The 14,227-nt window shown below is 38.7% G+C and overlaps 1 protein-coding gene across 1 annotated transcript; it reads right to left on the reverse strand.

Annotated features, from left to right (window-relative positions):
- Positions 1-1,029: 1,029 nt before the first annotated feature.
- LOC115470299 (filaggrin-2-like) lies at positions 1,030-13,954 on the reverse strand. Its single transcript, XM_030203341.1, has 8 exons — positions 13,794-13,954; positions 13,201-13,293; positions 12,492-12,584; positions 10,909-11,001; positions 8,106-8,198; positions 6,972-7,067; positions 3,361-3,465; positions 1,030-1,261 (listed from the first exon to the last, which is right to left on the reverse strand). Exons 1-8 carry the CDS (start codon positions 13,897-13,899, stop codon positions 1,206-1,208), a joined length of 735 nt encoding a protein of 244 aa, XP_030059201.1. The 5' UTR covers positions 13,900-13,954; the 3' UTR covers positions 1,030-1,205.
- Between the last annotated feature and the right edge of the window lie 273 nt (positions 13,955-14,227).

Consider the following 14,227-nt stretch of genomic DNA (forward strand, 5'->3'; position numbering starts at 1 on the left):
GATGGGGACTATTAAGCATGATCTCAAATATGTGATCTGAAAATGCTCAACAAGAACAAGTTACAGCAGTAGCCCAATCACACTGTAATCTTATTGAGCGTATCTTTGCTGGAAATGTTGATATGGTAATGATGGGAGGTGAAATATGTTATATAGTCCTAGGATCAATGGATCATGAGTGCAACTGGCATTATAATTTGAAATATTGACGTAATAAATGAAAACAAAAACTGTTTTGCAGAGCTATCATGCAACCATTGCCCTCCTGCAGGAAACCCACCTGAATGACGTTGAGCCTCATTAACTTGTGTGAGAATGGTGTGAAGATGTTATTATTCAATGAGCCTTCTCAGGAGTAGCCCCTACACTCTGAAACTTACTCCTAGAAGGGCTACATCTAACTCAATACTACCTCTACTTTAGGAGGCAGGTGAAAATCTGGCTCTTCTCCCAAGCCTTTAATACTTGTGGTGACTGACTATCCACTTGCTTTATACTTGGACTATCTTGATGTACACCCAATAACTTAGATAACTTCCTTATATTTTTTTTCAACTGTACATATAATGTGCCTTCAGTTTAGTCACCCGTCTATTTATCCCAATTGACTTTGTACTATCCATCTTGTCCATGTCTATATATCTCTACTGCACTTGCCTCCTCAACTACATAGTAAGATCATTCATTCTGTAAGACAGCATCAGCATCATATTTATGTTATTTGAATATTCTTCCATGCTGTCTATTATTGTATTTATATTGTACTGACATTTATCATATGATTGTTTAGTACTGTTAAATATGTATATTTCTGATACTGTATCATGTTAGTCCTATTACTAAGTTACAATTTGCCATTTCCTAGTTTACCTCATTGATTATGCTTATATTTGAACACCATAATTTTTATATTAAACTTTACCTGCTGTACTGTCTTCGGTGAATATCTTCATAAAGGCAGTTAATAATTCCAAATAAATAAAGTATATTTTATATTAAGAGACCAGCAGAGAAATATATGCTTTAGGATTGCTTTAATGTGTCAGGGAAATTATATGTGAATCAACTACTACATTTTGATGACAAAATGCTTGGAACTAATATTAAAGATTAATCATTTGAAATTAGAATGATTGCAAATTTAAACGCAGAGGGTAACATGCTTGATTCTGATTTCTGGAAAGAGGAATTGCAGTGTTGCATATTTACTTCTTTGATCCACCTGAGCATTGTTTCTGCTGGTCTGTGTTTTGACATCCACCTGGAAAAAGAGCCACAGAATTAGTGGAAGCATACCTGATCACACTTTCTCAGGCTTCCCTGCCAACTTCCCATTACTTCCTGTCCTATATAAGGATTATTTATTAATATTTTCTTGTAGTTTAATGCAATTTATTAATTTATCACATCCGTCATACACATGAGAGGAACCCTGGCCTTGAGCCACCAGCAAAGATTCACATGCTTCAAGTTAAAAGAACAGACAATTGTGAATGCAGAAGTTGCTTCTTACTTCAACTCTGTTATGTCCCAATGTGTAAATCCCTTCTATTTTTTTATTTGTATGTCAAACATCTAGAGAAAAAGCAAGTGGAGAAACAGATATTTTGGGTAAGCCTGGGAACAATGGTAAGGAAAGGATAGGAAAGGAAGGATGGCCAAGCTAGAAGCAAACTTTTTTTAAAGGGAGTATGGCATACTAGAGAAGTGGAACTAGATACAGGTGCTCTTTTTTTGTTATTATAAGGGCTCTGACTTCCCACTGCCTACCAAGGATTTGCAGACTCTCCTTGGGGTCCTCCGGCAGGGACTAAATGTCACCATTACTGTATAAAAAGTGGCCTTTTTATTATATGTGTTTTCTACAGCTAGGAACAGGTGAAGTTATCAGCCTTGGCAATATAAATAGAATTTTTTTCCAGTGTTTATTTATGAATGCAGATAAGCCAAGATCACATTTGCATTTTTAGGTAAATATTGCAGAAGATGTTTGCTATCCCATGAAAACTTTATAGGTTACTATCCTGCCTATTTACGAGGGAGAAGGCCGGCCATCTTCCGACACAAATCGGGAGATGGCCAGCCATTTTCTAAAGCCGGCCAAATCGGTATAATCGAAAGCCAATTTTGGCCGGCTTCAACTGCTTTCCGTCGCAGGGCCGGCCAAAGTTTAAGGGGGCGTGTTGGCGGGATATCACAGTTGGGACGGGGCGTGGTTAAGAGATGTCCAGCTTCGGCCGATAATGGAAAAAAGAGGCCGGCTCTGACGAGCATTTGGCCGGCTTTACTTTGTCCATTTATTTTTAGGACCAAGCCTCAAAAAAGTGCCCCAAATGACCAGATGACCACCAGAGGGAATCGGGGATCACCTCCCCTTACTCCCCCAGTGGTCACCAACCCTCTCCCATCCCAAAAAACAAATTTTATAAATGTTTGTGCCAGCCTCTATCCCAGCCTCAAATGTCATACCCAGCTCCCTGACAGCACTATGCAGGTCCCCGGAGCTGTTTTTAGTGGGTACTGCAGTGCACTTCAGGCAGGCGGACCCAGGCCCACCCCCCCCCCACCTATTACACTTGTGGTGGTAAATGGGAGCCCTCCAAATCCACCATAAAGCCACTGTACCCATATCTAGGTGCCCCCCTTCACCCGTAAGGGCTTTGGTAGTGGTGCATAGTTTTAGGTATTGAGTTTTGAGGGGCTCAGCACACAAAGTAAGGGAGCTATGCACCTGGGAGCTTTTTATGAAGTCCACTGCAGTGCCCCCTAGGGTGCCCGGTTGGTGTCCTGGCATGTGAAAAGGACCAGTGCACTACAAATTCTGGCTCCTCCCATGACCAAATCCATTGGATTTGGCCGGGTTTGAGATGGTCGCCATTAGTTTCCATTATCGCCAGAAACCGATGGCGACCATCTCTAACGCCGGCCCAAATGTTGAGATTTGGCTGGCCCCAACTGTATTATCAAAACGACAGATGGCCGGCCATCTTGTTTCGATAATACAGTTGGTATGTCGCTTTACGGGGCCGGCCTTAGAGATGGCCGGCCCCATACGATTATGCCCCTCCACATGGCTCTCTGAATAATATTCATTTAATCTTTTACAAAAAGGTTGTTAGGTTTAGCATAGTATAAAGTGGTCAGGCTCTTGTTAAAAATAAATATAAAAATAAAATGTGGATCTCTGCAGTACGAGTACAATTTAGTAAAAACACAATGGAAATAACGTAATATACCTGTATCACATTAAACACTATTGAGGAAGTTCTTTAACTTAAATCAGTCCAAAAATATATGGCATATTTTACATTGTTTATAAAATGATGATGATGATGATTATATAAAGCTTCAGATCATTACCTTGGCCTTTGTTTTGGGATGATTCATAAGATCCACTCTGTGAGTGCTGTGATGTCTGACCGCACTGTCCTCCATCATAGCTACTCTTGGAAGAAGTGTTTGATTCTAACCATGCAAAGCACAAGAGAGAAAGAATGATTCGATTATTCTTTTGTCTCATCTGCATATTCATTCACAGCTATATCTAGATGTTCCCCGTATACTATGATTCTCTCTATCACTTACCATGAAGGGAATCCTACATCTAGACAGTAAGTTTCACTGTTTCAGCTTTCATTTGGAGTCCCTTCCTCTTAGAGTCTGCAAATGCTGATTTTATAGTATTCTAATCTTAACTGAGATGAATACCTGATTGTGAAGCTTCAGAATCACAACAATGTCTCACATATTGCAGTGTGTAGCACACATACCAGGTCATTAAGGCCTCCTCAGATCTAAAAGCACATTGTTAAACATAAAACAGGAGAAACAAATATGTAGACTTAGCTCACATCTTTTTATGGGGAGGGAACCAGTGTCATGAATAAATGAGTGCATAAGAATGCTGAATGAATGGACACACCTTAAAACAGTCTTTGTGGTGAAACTTTGGCCACAGTCAGTGTAATTGGAAGTGGAATAGCATTTTATATTTGAAAGCTAAGGGGGGGGGGGGGTTTCTTAATGAAGTCACGTTTGTTTTTTCGGATCCATAAGAATTGAAGACCACTGGAGTTTTAACAATTGTTTTTGGAAAGGTTTTTTAAGCTTGTGAAGACAATTGACCCTAGGAAATCCTGCCACCTAAGACGTACAAAATTAGTGGTGGAGGAAAGGTTCTCAAGCTTTTTCCCTTCCAAATACATTGTATTCCATGGGTAGATCTTGATAAGTATTTAAAGTACAGCAAGCTGTTCATTTGAGAAAGTATTTATTGATTAACTCAAGTTGAGTTATATTTATGTTCAGAAGGTATATCCTTGTACCTGAGGCAATACAATAAATAGTGAATTGGCTTGCCCAAAGTCACAGGGAACATCAGCAAAATTTGAACCCAGGCCACACTGGTATTTAACCTACTGCTCCAAATATTACAGAGCATTGTCAACATTGAAGGAAAGAAGTATAAAGGGAATGTGAAATTATTGGAAATCGTGCTATTTATCAATCTATAACAGTATTAAACAATGGAGAAAATGATCAATGTACTTGGTGAAGGATTTTGAGAAGATTTGAATGGCTTTTGCTACAGATACCACTAAATTGTTGTGTAGCTACACTCAGTGGTGATCCTAGATTGACTGCCACCCGGGGTGGATCGCCGCTGCGCAACCCTCCCTCCTGGGTGCAGCGGCGTCCCCCCCCCCCCCCCAGGGTGCAGCTTGACCCCCCCCCGGCGCAATGACACCCCCCTCCCCGGTGCATCAACCCCCCCCCCGGGTGCATTCTTGGCTGCTGGAGGGTGCAGAGAGCAGCCGCGCGCCTGTCGGCTCCACTGGCTCCCTGCTCCCTCTGCCCCAGAACAGGAAGTAACCTGTTCCAGGGCAGAGGGAGCAGGGAACCAGTGGAGCCGACAGGTGCGCGGCTGCTTTCTGCACCCTCCAGCAGCGTGCTCCCGGAGAGGACCGCCCCCACCGCCCCACTCTACCTATGCCATTGGCTGCACTATACTTATCTACTTACAATGGGCAGTCCAGTAACTGGACACCTTGCACTTATAAGTGTACACTTATCTGTGAAAGTGCCAGTGAGGTATATAAGTGTTATTAAGCATAAATGGCACAGAGCATAAATGCAAGGGAGCATATACATAAGTAGGTATAGGTGGAAAAATGAGCAGGCCTCTCACATATGTAAGTTACAGTATACTGTCAGTTATATGCATTCCTGTCATATTTATATATCTATAGAATTATCGTCACAGTAACTGTAAAGAAATTTTCTGCCTATTTATCTAGTTGACAGAAGGCTGAATATACAGTGCTAAATTTCACCAAAAAAGTTAGAAAATGTATTTGTGTGGTGTTACTTGACTTTATAGAATACTAGTTAAGCAGGACAAATGTACACCTATATTTTAGGCATGACCACTTACAGTAGCCATAGAGCTACTGGAAATGTTTGTGCCTTGATTGCTAAAAATAAAATACACATTAATTATACTATTCTATAATTTACAATGTCCCACTTCAAACTATGCACTATCACATTTGGGTATCATCTTATAGCAGCACATAAATGGAATACTAGTATTTACACTCGTGGAAATATACACAAATATATACTAGTAGTTTAGACATTATACCTAGGATTCTATATAGCAAAACTTAAGTTGTGTGTGCAAATCCAGTTGTATTTTGGATTTGTGTGCACAATGTAATTAGTAAATAAGACAATCAGCACTGATCATTTCCAATTAACAAGTAATTATTGACTAATTGGCATTAATTAGGATTTTCATGCAGAACTAAGCGTATTCTATAATGTGATGCACTTATATTCTGTCTTATAGTTGAAAAGTGGGTATAGCCATAGGCATAGAATGAGTGGGACATGGGCATTTCTAAAATCTATGGTATGATAATAGAATACACCTGGTCTGCGCATAATTTAGGTGTCGGCATTTACGCCATGTTTTACTTGGCATAACTACCAGTGACTAAATTTAGTTGTGCAAATGGACGCTCAGCGCATTCTATAAACTGCACAGAAATTTAGACATGCTTTATAGAATACTCCTAGGCGTATTTCACTTTGGCACCAATTTTTTAGATGTTATCCACGGGATTCTATATATTGTGCTTTAATTTCTGTGCAGAAATCAAAGTATATTCTATAACAGTGTGTGTAACTTAATTGGTTAACTAGCTAATCAGCGCTGTCAATTAGATGTTAACACGCAATTATCAGCACTAATTGGCATTAATTAAGATTTACACGCACAACTTGCTATAAGTGTATTCTGTAACTTGGTGCGCTTAAATTCTAAGTCATATAGCTGAAAAGGGGGTGTAACCATAGGCAGGGCATGGGCATTTCTAAAATCCATGTGCTTTTATAGAATACACCCTCTCTGTGCCTAATTTAGGCATCGGGATTTACGCCAAGTAAAACATGGTGTAAATGGCCACAACTAAATTTGGTTATATGGAGAGGTGCTCTGCATATTCTACATATTGTGTGAAAATTTAAGCCTATTCTATAAAATATAGGCATAATTTTTGCCTCACGGAATTTTCAGGTGCCATATATGGAATCTAGCCCTAAATGTAGAACCTAGTCCTATACACATTCTTGGTGCCTATATGTTGATCCCCTTTTTATAAAACGACTCCTATGCATTTTGTTTTACCCTTACAATGCCCCTCGTTCCACCCAGAATTATGTGGAGAAATTTTAATAGGCCCCAAAATTTCACTGGCAGTGATTTAAGTGGTTAACTCTGAAATTAAAACAAATAAACCATTCTGAATATTCACCTGTAGATTATTCCTGGTACTTTCTATAAAGGAATCATTCATTCAGCTAAAGCATCTTTTGCTATGTTTCTAAATACAACTATCTCCAAAGATCCTACAAAAGATTTTGAACAATTTCTATGGAAAAATATGTTATGATGAATTAAAACTTACGGCCATAACTTTGTCCTTTCTGTTGGCAGGAGTCACTCACTGTAACCTGAGAGCTCTGTCCTCCACAGCCACTGCCCTGGCCAGTTGTAGATATTTCTGATGAACAGAACAGAATATGAATTGTGATTTGAAAATAAGAGCCTTCATTCACAGCTTACTGGATTTTGCGCCCCACTATAACTCACTTATGCAAGTTGTCATAATACAGTCCTTGGCCAAATGACACAAACCACAATTCTCTCTTTAACATGGTATACAAGCAACTCAAACTTTGAAAGAATATGTCTTTATTTGAGTGACAGGTGGATCTCCCTTCTGCCCAAAGACTGTAAAAGCTGACTCTGCATCACAGCCAATTCAGGTGATCTAAAGGAAAAGAACCCAGGTCCTCTACATAGCAGTATACTAACTTGATATTGAGAAACTGAGCAACACAAAATCATTAGAAGCTTTTTTTGCACATGAAACCAAGGTGATAATAGTTTCTGGAATGTCAATTAGATGTGGGGACTAGTTTATTAATTGGGTTTAAGATAGATCATATACAAATATAAAACTGTAGGTTGCTTGGAGTGTTATTTCTCTCTTTTTTTTCTCCTCACTCCTCATTAATATGGTTTTGGATTTTTCTTGCTCACTATGCTTTGATATATGTAAGAATTATGAATGCAAATTAAAAAAAAAAAAGATAGGAGCCAATATTCAAAGGGGTTTAACTGAGCAGGAGAGGGTCTTGCCCGGTTAATCATTGCTGAGCTGGACAGTCACTGATATTCAGTGGCACTTAAATGTGTAGTGCAGCTGAATATCTCCATTAACTGGCAATTCCCCAATTGGTTAGGATAGGAACAGGGTGAGGGAAGAGTTTGGGCGAAGCTACAACTTAGCCGATTAGCTGCAGTACTCAAAAAGACTTTTGAGCTGAGCCAAATTAACTGGACACCAGTCTGAGTATTGGTGAATATACTCGGATATTCACTGCTGTGAGCCATGTATGCCTCACCATTCAATATTGATGGTTATTTTAGACTGCGGCGATAAGTGGTTTACAAACTGCTTACTGTGAGATTTGAATATGGGCATCAAATTTTTACACATTCTCAGTAAAAAGTATTGTATTGAATTAAAACTTACGACTAGAGCCTTGACCTTTCTGTTGGTGAGAGCTCTGTGAGCTCTCATTCCACTGTCCACCACAGCCACTGCCCTGGCCAGATGAGGATGTTTCTGATAAAATAAAAGGGAGCAGAATAAGAAATATGATTCTGTAGAGCCTTGAAATGAAGAAAACATTTTTCACAAGTTCCTGAAGATTACTCCTGATTTGCAGCTTTTTAAGGGATAGCCAAGTACATATAATCCTTGGCCAAAAGCTACAAATCACATTTTTTTAGGTCACTTGATTTGCATGCCTCCTAAATCTGAGCCATAGGTTAATTGTTGGGTTTACCTTCCATTCAGAGACTATAAATGGGACCAGTGAAAATTTTCAAATTCATTCTTTCTAGAGGAGCTGAAATTAGCTTTGGGCCAACACTGAATTCTAAAGGATACCTTTAAACTATGAACCTTTAATCTTTAATAGAATTAAATAAAATTAAATAAAATAGACTCATCTTTCCATGTATTAAAATATTGCTCATGTTTATGAATGCAGACATCCACAAAGATAACACAGCAGTGATCCAAAGGAAAGGAACCCAGATCTTCCACATAGTAGCATGCCATGTTTTTATTTGGAAACTGGGCCATCTCTAGAACTTGAAATATATCATTAAAAATAAACCATGTGCCTTTTATTTTGAATAAATACAATGTCACTAACACAATCAATTTTCATTGTACTCAAAGGTTTTCAATATCTATGAATTCAAACATCTGTAAAGATAGGAGCCAAAGGGGAGTTGGAAGAGATGTGGTACCTGCCAATTGAGGTGAAAGGTCTTTGGGCCTGGATGATTCCTTGGAGAGCGGTGGTGAAGGAAAGCCTGTGTTGTCATCACAAAGGACAGGCCCGGAAACAAATAAGCACACTTGCTACTGTGATGCATGGTTGCAGGTGTGTGGTCCAAAGGGGTGTTACCAAAGGGGCCTATCCCTTTGATGCCCCTTTAAAGCCCAAGAGAAGCCAAGGATATTTCTTCAAGAGTGGCATGTCCTAAATTTTCCAGTTACTGAATTGTTTCTGTTTGTTTTTCTAATTGTTATTATGGTGAAATGGAAGGGTGTCAGGAAGAATGCCAACAAAATGCCTCAAAAGATATCCATCCCATTGGATAAACATCTTATACCATTGTCTAAAGAATCTACAGGAGCTTCTTGCTTCTCCACCCCAATATCTGGTGTCTCACTAAGTTTGGGGGATAGACACACCCCACTCCCATTTAGAACTTTCTTGAGTCCATTGAACAGGAAGGGTACCTTGGTGAGTTCCCTGAGTCCAGTGGGTACAGGTACTTCCACACATAATGCTTGAGTAGCACTACTATCAAATGAACCTTCTCAATTGCCTCAACCTGTTGTATGGAAAGACTCTTTACCTCTAGAGGAGGTTACTCCTCCAGCAGAGGTGACTTTGGTGGATAGGTGGAAGATAGTGTATGGTCTGGAAGTCGTTTTGAAAAAAATAGTGTCAAATTTTCTTCTTAAATAGTCTTGAATGTTGGAGAAATAAAGGCCAATTTGACCAACATGAAAGAACATTTGAAATATTAAACACTAAGTATGGTACTTTACATGCAGTGGGGACTTCAGGAATTAAAGATAGCCTGGTTTTACATAGGCAATTAGAAGCCACGGAAAACCAGATGAAACATAAGAATTTACGTATTCTTAATTTTCCTAGAAAAAAGGTAGGAGAGGGGAGATATGATAGAGACATTTAAATACCTATGTGGCATAAATACATAGGTGGCAAGTTTCTTTCAGTTGAAAGCAGGCTCTGGTATGAGGGAAAATCGGATGAAGATGAAAGGGGATAGACTCAGAAGTAACTTGAGGATATACTTCTTCACTGAGAGGGTGTTGAATTCATGGAATGACCTCTTGGTGTATGTGGTAGAGACAAAAAAAAACAGTATCTGAATTCAAGAGAGCTTGGGACAATTACATAGGATCTCTAAGGGAGTGATAGTTATGTAGCTAGAGTCACACAAAATCATTTTTTTGCACTTGAAACCACAATTGCTTGCAGTGGGTGCAAGTTTCTTCTTGATGTTTCCTTGCAGGTGCTTAGTTAAATTTCCTGATACAAGTTATATTTTCTTTGGTCCTAGTCAGTTAGAATGTCTTTTTTAGAAAGAAAAGCAAGGTGATAATGGTTTCCGGAATGGGGACCAGTTTATTAACTGGGTTTAAGATAGATCATGTACAAATGTATAACTGCAGAGTGCTTGGAATTTTATTTCTCTCTTTTCTTTTTTCTCCTCACTCCTCATTAATGTAGTTTTGGATTTTTCTTGCTCGCTACACTTTGATGTATTTAAGAATTTTGAATGCAAATTAAAAAAAATAGGAGCCAATATTCAAAGGAGTTTAACTGGGCAGGTGAGGGTCTTTCCTGGTTAGACACAGCTAAGCTGGGCGGCCACTGATATTCAGTGGCACTTAAATGTGTAATGCAGCTCAATATCTCCATTAAATGGCAGTTTCCTAATTAGCTATGTTAGGAACGCTGTGGGGGAAGAGTTTGGGGGAAGTTACAACTTAGCCGATTAGCTGCAGTATTCAAAAAGGCTGTCGAGCTGAGCCGAATTAACTGGACATCAGTCTGAATATTGTTTAATGCTGTGAGCCATGCATGCTCCACAATTCAATATCAAGGGTTAGTTCAGACTGCGGCGGTAAGTGGTTTACAAACTGCTTATTGTGAGATCTGAATACGGGCCTCAAACTTTTCCATAGTTAAGTAAAAATATTGTAATGAATTAAAACTTACGACTAGAGTCTTGACCTTTCTGTTGGTGAGAGCTCTGTGAGCTTTCACTCCACTGTCCTCCACAGCCACTGCCCTGGCCAGATGTAGATGTTTCTGAAAAATAGAAGGGACAGAATAAGAAATATAATTCTGTGGAGCCTTGTAATGAAGAAAACATTTTTCACAAGTTCCTGAAGATTACTCCTTATTAATAGCTTTTTATGGGATAGCCAAGTACATATATCCTTGGCAAAAAGCCACAAATCACAAATTTTTAGGCCATGTGATTTGCATGAATCCTGAATCTGAGCCATAGGTTGATTGTTGGGTTTACCTTCCATTCAGAGACTATAAATGCTACCAGTGAAAAATTTCAAATTCATTCTTTGTAGAGGAGCGGAACCAACTTTGGGCCAACACAGAATTCTAAAGGATACCTTTAAACTATGAACCTCTACTCTTGAATGGTTTTAAATAAAATTGTGTAGTCAGTAATAGACTGATCTTTCCATGTATTAAAATATTGCTAATGTTTATGAATGCAGATATCGCAAATATAACTCAGCAGTGATCCAAAGGAAAGGAACTCAGATCTTCCACATAGCAACATGCCAGCTTCTTATTGGGAAACTGGGCCATCTCTAGAACTTGAAATATATCATTAAAAATAAACGATGTGCCTTTTATTTTGAATAAATTTAATAACATCACAATGTCACTAACACAATCAATTTTCATTGTACTCAAAGGTTTTCAATATCTGTGAATGCAAATATCTGTAAAGACAGGAGCCAAAGGGGAGTTGGGAGAGATGTGGTACCTGCCAATTGAGGTGAGAGGTCTTTGGGCCTGGATGATTCCTTGGAGAGCGGTGGTGAAGGAAAGCCTGTGATGTCATCCTAAAGGATAGGCCCGCAAAAAAATAAGCACACTTGCTACCGTGATGTGTGTTTGCAAGCATGTGTTCCAAAGGGGTGTGACCAAAGGGGCACAACCCTTTGATGCCCCTTTGATGCCCAAGAGAAGCCAAGGATATTTCTTCAAGATTGGCATGTCCTAAACTTCTCAGTTACTGAATTGTTTCTGTTTGTTTTTTCTTATTGTTATTATGGGGAAACTGAAGGGTATCAGGAAGAATGTGAACAAGATGCCTCAAAAGTTATCCATCCCACTGGAAAAACATCTTACACCAGTGTCTAAAGAATCTCCAGTAGCTTCTTGCTCCTCCACCCCAATATCTAGTGTCTCACTAAGTTTGGGGGATCGACACACCCCACTCCCACCCACTGGCAGTTTCCTAATTGGCTATGTTAGGAAAGGGGTGGGGGAAGAGTTTGGGCAAAGCTACAACTTAGCTGATTAGCTGCAGTATTCAAAAAGGCTGTTGAGCCAAGCCAAATTAACTGAAAACCAGTCTGAATATTGATGCACATATTCGGATATTCAATGCTATGAGCCATGCATGCCCCACAATTCAATATCAAAGGTTATTTCAGACTGCAGCGGTAAGTGGTTTGCAAACTGCTTGCTGTGAGATCTGGATATATGCCCCAAGTGTTTCCATAGTTTCTAAGTAAAAAGTATTATAATGAATTAAAACTTACGACTAGAGCCTTGACCTTTCTGTTGGTGAGAGCTTTGTGAGCTCTCACTCCACTGTCCTCCACAGCCACTTCCCTGGCCAGATGAGGATGTTTCTGATAAAATAGAAGGGAACAGAATAAGAAATATAATTCTGTAGAGCCTTACTATGGAGAAAACCTTTTATTTCACAAGTTCCTGAAGAATACTTCTCATTTGTAGCTTGTTGTAGGATAACCAAGTACTTATAATCCTTGGCCAAAAGCCACAAATCACAAATTTTTAGGCCACTTGATTTGCATGACTCCTGAATCTGAGCAATAGGTTAATTGTTGGGTTTACCTTCCATTCAGAGACTATAAACGCTACTAGTGAAAACTTCGAAATTCATACTTTGTAGAGGAGTTGAAACTAGCTTTGGGCCAACACTAAATTCTAAAGGATACCTTTAAAGTATTAACCGTTAATCTTGAATGGAATTAAATAAAATTGCATAGTCACTTAATAGACTCATCTTTCTATGTATTAAAATATTGTTAGTGTGTATGAATGCAGACATCCCCAAAGATAACACAGCAGTTTTAAACTGTTTGTATGGAAAAATATATATTTTTATAAATTAAAACTTATATAGAACAGAAATGCAAACATGAATGCAAACATCTCTAAAGATCACACAATAATGTTTAAACAGTTTCTAAGGAAAAAGTATTGCAATGAATGAAAACTTACGTCCAGAGGTTTGAGTATTCTGTTGGCAGGAGCCACCTCCAACCTGAGAGCTCTTTCCTCCACAGCCACTGCCCTGCTCAGTTGTAGATGTATCTGATGGCACAAAAACAGAAAAAGAATCATGATAATCTGCTTGAATATATTATGGATTTTTCACACATTTTTAACTTCTTCCCATGTAGACAATCCATCATAGCTAGAATCCTTAGGCAGAGGCCACAAGCCCTATTTATTTTGAAACCTTCTATATATCTTCCCCACATCTGGGTGATCGGTGTCACAGTTCAATGATTATTGGACGGCCATTCCTTCCAAGAATTATAAATGATACTGTTTCTGCATCCCCAGTACAGGCTATCAACTGGGTTTGCAAATTTTACCCAGGTTTCCCGCATAGCATTATGCTATTTATTTTTATGTTTATTTCTTTGAATGTAATATATTGCAGTTACTCTGCCAGTGGAATATTTTGCAGATCAGAGGTCCAGAAGGATATCATTTAAAATAACAAACTTTTCATCTTACATCAAAAAGAATCAATACTGCATCCTTAACAAAATCAATGTATTGCATGATAATTAAATACAACTTACAATCATGGCTTTGTCCTTTATTTTGGCATGAGTTGTTGCCTTGATTCTGTTGAGATGAAGTCTGCTGATTCCATTGGTTACCACCACTACCACTTTTGGAAGACATGTTTGTCTTTTCCTGTGTAGAACAGTACAGAACCAGAAGAGTGATTCTTTTTAGCTTTAAACTTGTCTTCAAAAACATGCATTTATATACACAAATACTGTTACTCCCTGTGACGAATGGTCATCAAGTGTGCCTTGGTGGAGCCTTTGAATAGCGAATAGGAGTTTAACCTCACCCATATAATTTTAATAATTCTCTAATTATTTTCTGACCCAAAGGTAAGGTGGATATCAGCAGTGTAATTTCTTATTTTGATAATTGAAATGACATAATGGAATGCTTCATGTTACTGTTTTGGGGACTAATTATTTTCCAAACAAAGCCCATT

The sequence above is a fragment of the Microcaecilia unicolor genome, chromosome 5 (assembly GCF_901765095.1).
Source record: "Microcaecilia unicolor chromosome 5, aMicUni1.1, whole genome shotgun sequence".
NCBI lineage: Eukaryota > Metazoa > Chordata > Amphibia > Gymnophiona > Siphonopidae > Microcaecilia > Microcaecilia unicolor.

Coding starts and splice junctions, on each gene's coding strand:
- LOC115470299 (XM_030203341.1), bottom strand. CDS start 13,899: ATGTCTTCCAAAAGTGGTAGTGGTGGTAACCAATGGAATCAGCAGACT. Junction 11,002..12,491: donor GAAAGGTCAAGGCTCTAGTC/GTAAGTTTTAAT, acceptor TCTATTTTTCAG/AAACATCTACATCTGGCCAG. Junction 7,068..8,105: donor GAAAGGTCAAGGCTCTAGTC/GTAAGTTTTAAT, acceptor TCTGTTCATCAG/AAATATCTACAACTGGCCAG.